Source organism: Oncorhynchus keta, chromosome 30, assembly GCF_023373465.1.
Source record: "Oncorhynchus keta strain PuntledgeMale-10-30-2019 chromosome 30, Oket_V2, whole genome shotgun sequence".
Taxonomy (NCBI): domain Eukaryota; kingdom Metazoa; phylum Chordata; class Actinopteri; order Salmoniformes; family Salmonidae; genus Oncorhynchus; species Oncorhynchus keta.
In genome coordinates, this window is record NC_068450.1 from 21,773,497 (window position 1) to 21,788,101 (window position 14,605).

Genomic DNA, 14,605 nt, shown 5'->3' on the forward strand with positions numbered 1-14,605 from the left:
TCACCTCAAACTACCTCCATATCACCTCAATCTACCTCCACCCCCTCACCTAAAACTACCTCCATATCACCTCAATCTACCTCCATCCCCCCTCACCTCAAACTACCACCATATCACCTCAATCTACACTCCACCCCTCCATCTCACCTCAACCCATCCATCCCACCTACCTCAAACTACCTCCATCTCAGCTTCATCTACCTCCATCCCCCTCACCTCAAACTACCTCCATATCACTCACCTCTACCTCCATCCCCTCACCTCAAACTACCGCCATATCACCTCAATCTACCTCCATCCCCTCACCTCAAACTACCACCATATCACCTCAATCTACATCCATCCCCTCACCTCAAACTACCACCATATCACTCAATCTACCTCCATCTCCCCTCACCTCAAACTACCACACATCACCTCAGTCTACCTCCATCCCCTCACCTCAAACTACCACCATATCACCTCAATCTACCTCCATCTCACCTCAAACTACCACCATATCACCTCAATCTACCTCCATCCTCACCTCAAACTACCACATCACCTCAATCTACCTCCATCCCCCCTCACCTCAAACTACCACCATATCACCTCAATCACCTCCATCCCCTCACCTCAAACTACCACCATATCACCTCAATCTACCTCCATCCCCTCACCTCAAACTACCACCATATCACCTAATCTACCTCCATCTCCCCTCACCTCAAACTACCACCATATCACCTCAATCTGCCTCCTCCCCTCACCTCAAACTACCACCATATCACCTCAAACTACCTCCATCTCCTCACCTCAAACTACATATCCATCTACCTCCATCCCCTCACCTCAAACTACCTCCATCCGCTCACCTAAAACTACCTCCATCTCACCTCAAACTACTCCATATCACCTCAAACTACCTCCACATTCATCTCACATCAAACTACCTCCATCTCACCTCAAACTACCTCCATCTCACTCTCAAAAAATACCTCCATCTACCTCCCATCTCACCTCAAACTACCTCCCCGCTCACCTCACACTACCTCCATCTCACCTAAAACTACCTCTATCCCCCTCACCTTAAACTACCTCCATCCCCCACCTCAAACTACCTCCATCTCACCTCAAATCTACCTCCATCCTCACCTCAAACTACCTCCATATCATCTCAATCTACCTCCATCCCCCTCACCTCAAACTACTATCCCATATCACCTCAATCTACCTCATCCCCCTCACCTCAAACTACCTCCATCTCACCTCAAACTACCTCCATCTCCCCTCACCTCAACTACCTCCATCTCTCTCAAATCTCCTACCTCCTAAACTACCTCCATCCCTCACCTCAAACTACCTCAATCTACCTCCATCTCACCTCAAACTACCTCCATCTCCCTCAAACACCTTCATCTCCCTCAAAATTCTCTACCTCATCCGTCACCTAAACACCTCCCAAACTACCTCCATCTCACCTCAAACTACATCATCCCTCACCTCAAACTACCTCCATCTCACCTCAAACTACCTCCCCTACCTCCATCTCACCTCAAACTACCTCCATCTCCCTCTCAAACTACCTCCATCTCACCTCAAACTACCTCCATCCCCTCACCTCAAACTACCTCCATCTCAGCTCACCTCAAACTACCTCCATCCCCCTCACCTCAAACTACCTCCATATCACCTCAATCTACCTCCATCCCCCTCACCTCAAACTACCTCCATATCACCTCAATCTACCTCCATCCCCCTCACCTCAAACTACCTCCCATATCACCTCAATCTACCTCCATCCCCCTCACCTCAAACTACCTCCATATCACCCATCTACATCCCCCTCCTCAAACTACCAATATACCTCAATCTGCCTCCATCCCCCTCACCTCAAACTACCTCCATATCACCTCAATCTACCTCAACCTCTACCACCATATCACCTCAATCTCTACCTCCATCCCCTCACCTCAAACTACCACCATATCACCTCAATCTACCTCCATCCCCCTCACCTCAAACTACCACCATATCACCTCAATCTACCTCCATCCCCCTCACCTCAAACTACCTCCATATCACCTCAAACTACCTCCATCCCCCTCACCTCAAACTACCTCCATATCACCTCAATCTACCTCCATCCTCGACCTAAAACTACCGCCATATCACCTCAATCATCATCCCCTCACCTCAAACTACCTCCATATCACCTCAATCTACCTCCACCCCTCACCTAAAACTACCTCCATATCACCTCAAACTACTGCCATTTACCTCCATCTCCCCTCACCTCAAACTACCTCCATATCACCTCAATCTACCTCCATCCCCCTCACCTCAAACTACCTCCATCCCCTCACCTCAAACTACCACCATATCACCTCAATCTACCTCCATCCCCCTCGACCTAAAACTACCGCCATATCACCTCAATCTACCTCCATCCCCCTCACCTCAAACTACCTCCATATCACCTCAATCTACCTCCACCCCCTCACCTCAAACTACCGCCATCTCACCTCAAACTACATCCATCTCCCCTCACCTCAAACTACCTCCATCTCACCTCAATCTACCTCCATCCCCTCACCTGGTTCTTCTGTAGCTCAGTTGGTAGAGCATGGCGCTTGTAACGCCAGTGTAGTGGGTTCGATCCCCGGGACCACCCATACGTAGAATGTATGCACATGACTGTAAGTCGCTTTGGATAAAAGCGTCTGCTAAATGGCATATATTATTATTATTTACCTCAAACTACCTCCATATCACCTCAATCTACCTCCATCCCCCTCACCTCAAACTACCACCATATCACCTCAATCTACCTCCATCCCCCTCACCTCAAACTACCACCATATCACCTCAATCTACCTCCATCCCCTCACCTCAAACTACCACCACATCACCTCAATCTACCTCCATCTCCCCTCACCTCAAACTACCACCATATCACCTCAATCTACCTCCATCTCCCTCACCTCAAATTACCACCATATCACCTCAATCTACCTCCATCTCCCCTCACCTCAAACTACCACCATATCACCTCAATCTACCTCCATCTCCCCTCACCTCAAACTACCACCATATCACCTCAATCTACCTCCATCCCCTCACCTCAAACTACCACCATATCACCTCAATCTACCTCCATCTCCCCTCACCTCAAACTACCACCATATCACCTCAATCTACCTCCATCCCCTCACCTCAAACTACCACCATATCACCTCAATCTACCTCCATCTCCCCTCACCTCAAACTACCACCATATCACCTCAATCTACCTCCATCCCCCTCACCTCAAACTACCTCCATATCACCTCAATCTACCTCCATCTCCCCTCACCTCAAACTACCACCATATCACCTCAATCTACCTCCATCTCCCTCACCTCAAACTACCACCATATCACCTCAATCTACCTCCATCCCCTCACCTCAAACTACCACCATATCACCTCAATCTACCTCCATCTCCCCTCACCTCAAACTACCACCATATCACCTCAATCTACCTCCATCTCCTCTCACCTCAAACTTCCACCATATCACCTAAAACTACCTCCATCCCCCTCACCTCAAACTACCACCATATCACCTCAAACTACCTCCATCCCCCTCACCTCAAACTACCTCCATATCACCTCAATCTACCTCCACCACCCTCACCTCAAACTCTCACCATATCACCTCAATCTACCTCCATCCCCCTCACCTCAAACTACCACCACATCACCTCAATCTACCTCCATCTCACCTCAAACTACATCTATCTCCCCTCACGTCAAACTACCTCCATCTCACCTCAAAGTACATCCATCCCCACCTCACCTCAAACTACCTCCATCTCAGCTCACCTCAAACTACCTCCATCTCCCCTCACCTCAAACTACCTCCATATCACCTCAATCTACCTCCATCCCCTCACCTCAAACTACCTCCATCCCCCTCACCTCAAACTACCTCCATATCACCTCAATCTACCTCCGCCCCCTCACCTAAAACTTCCTCCATCCCCTCACCTCAAACTACCACCATATCACCTCAATCTATTCCACCCCCTCACCTAAAACTACCTCCATATTACCTCAATCTACCTCCACCCCTCCTCAAACTCTCACCATATCACCTCAATCTACCTCCATCCCCCTCACCTCAAACTACCTCCATATCACCTCAATCTACCTCCATCCCCCTCACCTCAAACTACCTCCATATTTACATTTACATTTAAGTCATTTAGCAGACGCTCTTATCCCTCAATCTACCTCCATCCCCCTCACCTGAAACTATCACCATATCACCTCAATCTACCTCCATCCCCTCACCTCAAACTACCACCACATCACCTCAATCTCTACCTCCATCCCCCTCACCTCAAACTACCACCATATCACCTCAATCTACCTCCATCCCCTCACCTCAAACTACCACCATATCACCTCAATCTACCTCCATCCCCCTCACCTCAAACTACCACCATATCACCTCAATCTACCTCCATCCCCCTCACCTCAAACTACCACCATATCACCTCAATCTACCTCCACCCCCTCACCTAAAACTACCTCCATATCACCTCAATCTACCTCCATCCCCCTCACCTCAAACTACCTCCGTATCAACTCAATCTACCTCCATCCCCCTCACCTCAAACTACCTCCATATCACCTCAATCTACCTCCACCCCCTCACCTAAAACTACCTCCATATCACCTCAATCTACCTCCATCCCCCTCACCTCAAACTACCACCATATCACCTCAATCTACCTCCATCCCCCTCACCTCAAACTACCACCATATCACCTCAATCTACCTCCATCCCCCTCACCTCAAACTACCTCCATATCACCTCAATCTACCTCCATCCCCTCACCTCAAACTACCTCCATATCACCTCAATCTACCTCCACCCCCTCACCTAAACTTCCTCCATCCCCTCACCTCAAACTACCACCATATCACCTCAATCTACCTCCACCCCTCACCTAAAACTACCTCCATATCACCTCAATCTACCTCCATCCCCCTCACCTCAAACTACCTTTATATCACCTCAATCTACCTCCACCCCCTCACCTAAAACTACCTCCATATCACCTCAATCTACCTCCATCCCCCTCACCTCAAACTACCTCCGTATCACCTCAATCTACCTCCATCCCCCTCACCTCAAACTACCTCCATATCACCTCAATCTACCTCCACCCCTCACCTAAAACTACCTCCATATCACCTCAATCTACCTCCATCCCCCTCACCTCAAACTACCACCATATCACCTCAATCTACCTCCACCCCCCTCCTCCACCCCTTTACTGTCACCTCCCAGAAACCCCCTCTGCCCCCTTAACCCTCCAGACGACCCCCCTCCTCCCCGTTAACCCCCACCAGATGATCCCCCTACACACCCGCTCAGCCCTTTGCCTTGACTCACCAACACCCCCTGGCCCCCAAGGCAACTCAGCCTAAATACCCTCATAGCCTTTTGTTCCAAACACATGCAAGTGTGCTTTACTTAGTTTGGAAGTGTGAGATTGATTTAGTCAACCAGTAATCAACTGGTCATTCTCATGTTTTTCAATCAATTAAATCTTATTTTCTATTTTCAGTTTTGACAAAAAAGAAGATTAAATGTTACTTATTTAGCAATAAACTGAGTGGCAATAATGTGTAGAGTGGTATCAGGTAACCAGCTTGCCATAACATAGATAGTGATACACCAAGATGGAATGGGATTTCTTATTGTGTCATTTCTGTTCTGTGGTATTACTGAAATGATTAATGTGGACATACTATCTAACCAAATACTTGTCTGAAAACTTCTCTGTTGTTTTTCACTTGCGGTGAAGGCAACCGTGAATTAGTTGCTGAGTGAAACTTTCACATTTGAGGTTTTTAGTTTGTTTTCATTCGACACACTGACCCGCACATAAAGAGGTGAGCAGCTTCTTAGCGGGCCGAGTAGCTTGTTGCTAGATCGCCATTGATAATCAAGTGGGTCTCGTCGTTGTGCTAAGAGATAGTTTATGGAGCTTGCTTTGTTAAAATAGCAAAGCGTCACAAATGGCTCGTTACATCATTTGTTAGGCTCAGTGTGTTGGTTGTGTTGGAGGGGCCACTGAGGGAGGGAGTGAGCTATAGCAGTTTCTAGTAGCATTGGGAAGGTTGTGTCGGAAGGGCGCCGGAGGGAGCGAGCTATAGCAGTTTCTAGTAGCATTGGGACGGTTGTGTCGGAAGGGCGCCGGAGGGAGCGAGCTATAGCAGTTTCTAGTAGCATTGGGAAGGTTGTGTCGGAAGGGCGCCGGAGGGAGCGAGCTATAGCAGTTTCTAGTAGCATTGGGAAGGTTGTGTCGGAAGGGCGCCGGAGGGAGCGAGCTATAGCAGTTTCTAGTAGCATTGGGACGGTTGTGTCGGAAGGGCGCCGGAGGGAGCGAGCTATAGCAGTTTCTAGTAGCATTGGGAAGGTTGTGTCGGAAGGGCGCCGGAGGGAGCGAGCTATAGGAGTTTCTAGTAGCATTGGGACGGTTGTGTCGGAAGGGCGCCGGAGGGAGCGAGCTATAGGAGTTTCTAGTAGCATTGGGACGGTTGTGTCGGAAGGGCGCCGGAGGGAGCGAGCTATAGGAGTTTCTAGTAGCATTAGGACGGTTGTGTCGGAAGGGCGCCGGAGGGAGCGAGCTATAGGAGTTTCTAGTAGCATTGGGACGGTTGTGTCGGAAGGGGCGCCGGAGGGAGCGAGCTATAGGAGTTTCTAGTAGCAGTGGGACGGTTGTGTCGGAAGGGCGCCGGAGGGAGCGAGCTATAGGAGTTTCTAGTAGCAGTGGGACGGTTGTGTCGGAAGGGCGCCGGAGGGAGCGAGCTATAGGAGTTTCTAGTAGCATTGGGACGGTTGTGTCGGAAGGGCGCCGGAGGGAGCGAGCTATAGGAGTTTCTAGTAGCAGTGGGACGGTTGTGTCGGAAGGGCGCCGGAGGAGCGAGCTATAGGAGTTTCTAGTAGCAGTGGGACGGTTGTGTCGGAAGGGCGCCGGAGGGAGCGAGCTATAGGAGTTTCTAGTAGCAGTGGGACGGTTGTGTCGGAAGGGCGCGGAGGGAGCGAGCTATAGCAGTTTCTAGTAGCAGTGGGACGGTTGTGTCGGGAAGGGCGCCGGAGGGAGCGAGCTATAGGAGTTTCTAGTAGCAGTGGGACGGTTGTGTCGGAAGGGCGCCGGAGGGAGCGAGCTATAGGAGTTTCTAGTAGCAGTGGGATGGTTGTGTCAGAAGGTCGCCGGAGGAGTGAGCTATAGGAGTTTCTAGTAGCAGTGGGACGGTTGAGTGGACATCAATAGGGCCTGTGTTTGACTCATCTGCCAACCCTGAGATGTTTGGGATTCAGCCCTCTTTTGTTTTTGTTTATGTAAGTGTTAGGTTAATCTGCTTTAGAAAACTCTACAAACACTCTGACCTTTTCCCCAAAAGCTACAATCAACTCATAGTATCCATACCAGGGGGGAACAACCCAGCGATGTATACTCTGTCTGTTTGGTCATTTTCCTGCCTTTGTGTCTGTTATCTGTGTGATGTCTTCAAGGTCCCGCGGACACTAAAGGCTTCCCTCTGGTTTAAGTGGAGTAGATTATGTGTCATGTGAAGTGCTGTTGCATTGTCTGGCTGGCCTTTTGGGTTGGGACATCCAGTCGTTTGCTTTATGTGTAATTCATTCCTGTCTCTCTCACGCCGTTTGAGCCTCAGATTTGACTCCTCTTTTACTTTTTCAGTTTTTATTGATTTGAGTTGAGATAAATTACTGTTTAGTCTGCTTTGTAAAATGAATAGATTTTAAATGATTTGACTGACTTGGATTTGACTTTGAATTGAATTGGACTTTTTAATCTTGTAGGGAATCACCTTTGATGAGTTCAGATCCTTCTTCCAATTCATGAACAACCTGGAGGATTTCGCTATAGCCATGCAAATGTACAACTTTGCCAACCGTTCCATTGGCCAAGGTTAGTTCCAATAGTTCCATTGACCAAGGTTAGTTCAAATCGTTCCATTGGCCAAGGTTAGTTCCAATCGTTCCATTGACCAAGGTTAGTTCAAATCGTTCCATTGGCCAAGGTTAGTTCCAATCGTTCCATTGGCCAAGGTTAGTTCAAATTGTTCCATTGGCCAAGGTTAGTTCCAATCATTCCATTGGCCAAGGTTTGTTCCAATCATTCCATTGGCCAAGGTTAGTTCCGAACATTCCATTGGCCAAGGTTAGTTCCGAACATTCCATTGTCCAAGGTTTGTTCCAATCGTTCCATTGGCCAAGGTTTGTTCCAATCATTCCATTGGCCAAGGTTAGTTCCGAACATTCCATTGTCCAAGGTTTGTTCCAATCGTTCCATTGGCCAAGGTTAGTTCCAATCATTCCATTGGCCAAGGTTAGTTCAAATTGTTCCATTGGCCAAGGTTAGTTCCAATCATTCCATTGGCCAAGGTTTGTTCCAATCGTTCCATTGGCCAAGGTTAGTTCCAATCATTCCATTGGCCAAGGTTAGTTCAAATTGTTCCATTGGCCAAGGTTAGTTCCAATCATTCCATTGTCCAAGGTTTGTTCCAATCATTCCATTGGCCAAGGTTTGTTCCAATCATTCCATTGTCCAAGGTTTGTTCCAATCATTCCATTGGCCAAGGTTAGTTCCAATCATTCCATTGTCCAAGGTTTGTTCCAATCATTCCATTGGCCAAGGTTTGTTCCAAACGTTCCATTGGCCAAGGTTAGTTTCACTCTTTATTTGATTTGTTTGACTACTGAAATACATGGACGAGGAATAACCACACTGTTTTTACACTGTTCCATTGTTCCACTCTTCCACTGTTCCACTCTTCAACTGTTCCCCTCATCCACTGTTTACACTGCTCCACTCTTCAAGTGTTCCACTCTTCTACTCTTCCACTGTTTACACTGTTCCACTGTTCAACTGTTCCACTCTTCCACTGTTAACACACCATCTATACACTATGACTGCGTCCCAAATGGCACCATATTCCCTATATAGTGCACTACTTTTTACCTCATTGTACCTGGTATGGGGAAGGGTGCCATTTGGGACGGAGACTACAATGGTAGTCCAACTTAGTGGCACAAATAGTGGCATGCTGATTCTGTTCCCCTCGTCCCTATCAGATGAGTTGGCCCGTGCAGTCTATGTGACGACGGGGCTGAAGCTGACTGAACACCTGGTCAACACTGTGTTCCACATCTTCGACGAGGACCGTGACGGACAGCTCAGTTACAAGGAGTTCATTGGTGTCATGAAGGACCGGCTGCACCGCCGCACGGTAAGGAGAGGGGCAGGCAGGCAAGGAGGGAGGGAAGGAGGGTAAGACAGACAGGGAGGGAAGGAAGGAGTGTAAGACAGGGAGGCTGGGAAGGAGGAGGCAGGGAGGTAAGGAGGGTAAGACAGGCAGGGAGGGAAGGAGGGTAAGACAGGCAGGAAAGGAAGGAGTGTAAGACAGGCAGGGAGGTAAGGAGGCAGGCTGGGAAGGAGGAGGCAGGGAGGAAGGGTGGAGTAGAGTTGTGTGGAGGCCGTCAGGATAGCTGATAGAGATATAGTCATTCATATGTAATGGGAACAGGGATGAATAGATCATGTTCACAGAATCTGTCTAAACAGAGCAATGCATGTTTATTATAAACTATGTTTAGAATTACCATGTCTTATATGTTGATAGTTTAGACACAGTCACTATCTAATGTTGATAGTTTAGAAAGAGTCACTATCTAATGTTGATAGTTTATGGAACAGTCACTATCTAATGTTGATAGTTTAGATACAGTCACTATCTAATGTTGATAGTTTAGATAGTGACTGGTCCATAATGTTGATTGTTTAGGGGAACATTCACTATCTAATGTTGATAGTTTGGGGAGCAGTCAGTATCTAATGTTGATATTTTTGACACAGTCACTATCTAATGTTGATCATTTAGGAAACAGTCACTATCTAATGTTGATAGTTTACACATAGTAACTATCTAAGGTTGATAGTTTCGACACAGTCACCACCTAATGTTGATAGTTTAGACACAGTCACAATCTAATATGGAACGTTTAAACAGAGTCACTATCTAATGTTGGTCATTTAGGGAACAGTTACTATCTAATGTTGATAGTTTAGACACAGTCACAATCTAACGTGAAACGTTTAAACAGAGTCACTATCAAATGTTAATAGTTTAGGGAACAGTCACTATCTAATGTTGATAGTTTATGGAACAGTCACTATCTAATGTTGATAGTTTATGGAACAGTCACTATCTAATGTTGATAGTTTATGGAACAGTCACTATCTAATGTTGATAGTTTATGGAACAGTCACTATCTAATGTTGATAGTTTATGGAACAGTCACTATCTAATGTTGATAGTTTATGGAACAGTCACTATCTAATGTTGATAGTTTATGGAACAGTCACTATCTAATGTTGATAGTTTATGGAACAGTCACTATCTAATGTTAATAGTTTATGGAACAGTCACTATCTAATGTTGATAGTTTATGGAACAGTCACTATCTAATGTTGATAGTTTATAGAACAGTCACTATCTAATGTTGATAGTTTATGGAACAGTCACTATCTAATGATAATAGTTTATGGAACAGTCACTATCTAATGTTGATAGTTTATGGAACAGTCACTATCTAATGTTGATAGTTTATGGAACAGTCATTATCTAATGTTAATAGTTTATGGAACAGTCACTATCTAATGTTGATAGTTTATGGAACAGTCACTATCTAATGATGATAGTTTATGGAACAGTCACTATCTAATGTTAATAGTTTATGGAACAGTCACTATCTAATGTTGATAGTTTATGGAACAGTCACTATCTAATGTTGATAGTTTATGGAACAGTCACTATCTAATGTTGATAGTTTATGGAACAGTCACTATCTAATGTTAATAGTTTATGGAACAGTCACTATCTAATGTTGATAGTTTATGGAACAGTCACTATCTAATGTTAATAGTTTATGGAACAGTCACTATCTAATGTTGATAGTTTATGGAACAGTCACTATCTAATGTTGATAGTTTAGGGAACAGTCACTATCTAATGTTGATAGTTTATGGAACAGTCACTATCTAATGTTGATAGTTTATGGAACAGTCACTATCTAATGTTGATAGTTTATGGAACAGTCACTATCTAATGTTGATAGTTTAGGGAACAGTCACTATCTAATGTTGATAGTTTAGACACAGTCACAATCTAATGTTGATAGTTTATGGAACAGTCACTATCTAATGTTGATAGTTTAGGGAACAGTCACTATCTAATGTTGATAGTTTATGGAACAGTCACTATCTAATGTTGATAGTTTATGGAACAGTCACTATCTAATGTTGATAGTTTAGGGAACAGTCACTATCTAATGTTGATAGTTTATGGAACAGTCACTATCTAATGTTGATAGTTTATGGAACAGTCACTATCTAATGTTGATAGTTTAGGGAACAGTCACTATCTAATGTTGATAGTTTAGACACAGTCACAATCTAATGTTGATAGTTTATGGAACAGTCACTATCTAATGTTGATAGTTTAGACACAGTCACAATCTAATGTTGATAGTTTATGGAACAGTCACTATCTAATGTTGATAGTTTAGGGAACAGTCACTATCTAATGTTGATAGTTTATGGAACAGTCACTATCTAATGTTGATAGTTTATGGAACAGTCACTATCTAATGTTGATAGTTTAGGGAACAGTCACTATCTAATGTTGATAGTTTATGGAACAGTCACTATCTAATGTTGATAGTTTATGGGTCACTATCTAATGTTGATAGTTTAGGGAACAGTCACTATCTAATGTTGATAGTTTAGACACAGTCACAATCTAACGTGAAACGTTTAAACAGAGTCACTATCAAATGTTAATAGTTTAGGGAACAGTCACTATCTAATGTTGATAGTTTAGACACAGTCACAATCTAACGTGAAACGTTTAAACAGAGTCACTATCAAATGTTAATAGTTTAGGGAACAGTCACTATCTAATGTTGATAGTTTAGACACAGTCACTATATAATGTTGATAGTTTAGACACAGTCACTATCTAATGTTGATAGTTTAGACACAGTCACTATCTAATGTTGATAGTTTAGAAACAGTCACTATCTAATGTTGATAGTTTCGACACAGTCACTATCTAATGTTGATAGTTTAGACACAGTCACTATCTAATGTTGATAGTTTAGACACAGTCACTATCTAGTGTTGATAGTTTAGACACAGTCACTATCTAATGTTGATAGTTTAGACACAGTCACTATCTAATGTTGATAGTTTAGGCACAGTCACTATCTAATGTTGATAGTTTAGACACAGTCACTATCTAATGTTGATAGTTTAGCCACAGTCACTATCTATTGATAGTTTAGACACAGTCACTATCTAGTGTTGATAGTTTAGACACAGTCACTATCTAGTGTTGATAGTTTAGACACAGTCACTATCTAATGTTGATAGTTTAGACACAGTCACTATCTAATGTTGATAGTTTACACACAGTCACTATCTAATGTTGATAGTTTAGACACAGTCACTATCTAATGTTGATAGTTTAGACACAGTATCTAATGTTGATAGTTTAGACACAGTCACTATCTAATGTTGATAGTTTACACACAGTCACTATCTAATGTTGATAGTTTACACACAGTCACTATCTAATGTTGACAGTTTAGAGTCAGTCACTATTTATTGTTAGTAGTTGAGGGAACAGTCACTATATAACGTTTATAGTTTAGACACAGTCAGTATCTAATGTTGATAGTTTAGACACAGTTACTATCTAATGTTGATAGTTTACACACAGTCACTATCTAATGTTGATAGTTTACACACAGTCACTATCTAATGTTGATAGTTTACACACAGTCACTATCTAATGTTGACAGTTTAGAGTCAGTCACTATTTATTGTTAGTAGTTGAGGGAACAGTCACTATATAACGTTTATAGTTTAGACACAGTCACTATCTAATGTTGATAGTTTAGACACAGTCACTATCTAATGTTGATAGTTTACACACAGTCACTATCTAATGTTGATAGTTTAGACACAGTCACTATCTAATGTTGATAGTTTAGATACAGTCACTATCTAATGTTGATAGTTTAGACACAGTCAGTATCTAATGTTGATAGTTTAGACACAGTCACTATCTAATGTTGATAGTTTACACACAGTCACTATCTAATGTTGATAGTTTACACACAGTCACTATCTAATGTTGACAGTTTAGAGTCAGTCACTATTTATTGTTAGTAGTTGAGGGAACAGTCACTATATAACGTTTATAGTTTAGACACAGTCAGTATCTAATGTTGATAGTTTAGACACAGTCACTATCTAATGTTGATAGTTTACACACAGTCACTATCTAATGTTGATAGTTTACACACAGTCACTATCTAATGTTGACAGTTTAGAGTCAGTCACTATTTATTGTTAGTAGTTGAGGGAACAGTCACTATATAACGTTTATAGTTTAGACACAGTCAGTATCTAATGTTGATAGTTTAGACACAGTCACTATCTAATGTTGATAGTTTACACACAGTCACTATCTAATGTTGATAGTTTACACACAGTCACTATCTAATGTTGACAGTTTAGAGTCAGTCACTATTTATTGTTAGTAGTTGAGGGAACAGTCACTATATAACGTTTATAGTTTAGACACAGTCAGTATCTAATGTTGATAGTTTAGACACAGTCACTATCTAATGTTGATAGTTTACACACAGTCACTATCTAATGTTGATAGTTTACACACAGTCACTATCTAATGTTGACAGTTTAGAGTCAATCACTATTTATTGTTAGTAGTTGAGGGAACAGTCACTATATAACGTTTATAGTTTAGACACAGTCAGTATCTAATGTTGATAGTTTAGACACAGTCACTATCTAATGTTGATAGTTTACACACAGTCACTATCTAATGTTGATAGTTTACACACAGTCACTATCTAATGTTGACAGTTTAGAGTCAGTCACTATTTATTGTTAGTAGTTGAGGGAACAGTCACTATATAACGTTTATAGTTTAGACACAGTCAGTATCTAATGTTGATAGTTTAGACACAGTCACTATCTAATGTTGATAGTTTACACACAGTCACTATCTAATGTTGATAGTTTACACACAGTCACTATCTAATGTTGACAGTTTAGAGTCAGTCACTATTTATTGTTAGTAGTTGAGGGAACAGTCACTATATAACGTTTATAGTTTAGACACAGCCAATCAGTATCTAATGTTGATAGTTTAGACACAGTCACTATCTAATGTTGATAGTTTACACACAGTCACTATCTAATGTTGATAGTTTACACACAGTCACTATCTAATGTTGACAGTTTAGAGTCAATCACTATTTATTGTTAGTAGTTGAGGGAACAGTCACTATATAACGTTTATAGTTTAGACACAGTCAGTATCTAATGTTGATAGTTTAGACACAGTCACTATCTAATGTTGATAGTTTACACACAGTCACTATCTAATGTTGATAGTTTACACACAGTCACTATCTAATGTTGACAGTTTAGAGTCAGTCACTATTT

General features: G+C 43.0%; 1 protein-coding gene and 1 long non-coding RNA gene across 10 annotated transcripts in view; one reads left to right on the forward strand and one right to left on the reverse strand.

The window, feature by feature from the left end:
- The window catches only part of LOC127913953 (uncharacterized), a 22,707-nt gene extending 20,297 nt beyond the window's left edge, over positions 1–2,410 (reverse strand). The window contains exon 1 of the long non-coding RNA XR_008087367.1: positions 2,240–2,410. This is a non-coding gene — a long non-coding RNA (uncharacterized LOC127913953). The remainder of the gene's footprint in view (positions 1–2,239) is intronic.
- The window catches only part of micu3b (mitochondrial calcium uptake family, member 3b), an 89,208-nt gene that overhangs the window by 44,337 nt on the left and 30,266 nt on the right, over positions 1–14,605 (forward strand). For 5 of the 9 annotated variants that reach the window (XM_052488015.1, XM_052488019.1, XM_052488021.1 and 2 more), the window contains one exon: positions 9,142–9,296. The exons of 3 other annotated variants lie outside the window; for them this stretch is intronic. In XM_052488015.1, the coding sequence (XP_052343975.1) occupies positions 9,142–9,296 (155 nt within the window). Of the gene's footprint in view, positions 1–7,866; positions 7,976–9,141; positions 9,297–14,605 lie in introns of all 9 variants that reach the window. One more of the 9 variants, XM_052488017.1, reaches the window with a different exon arrangement.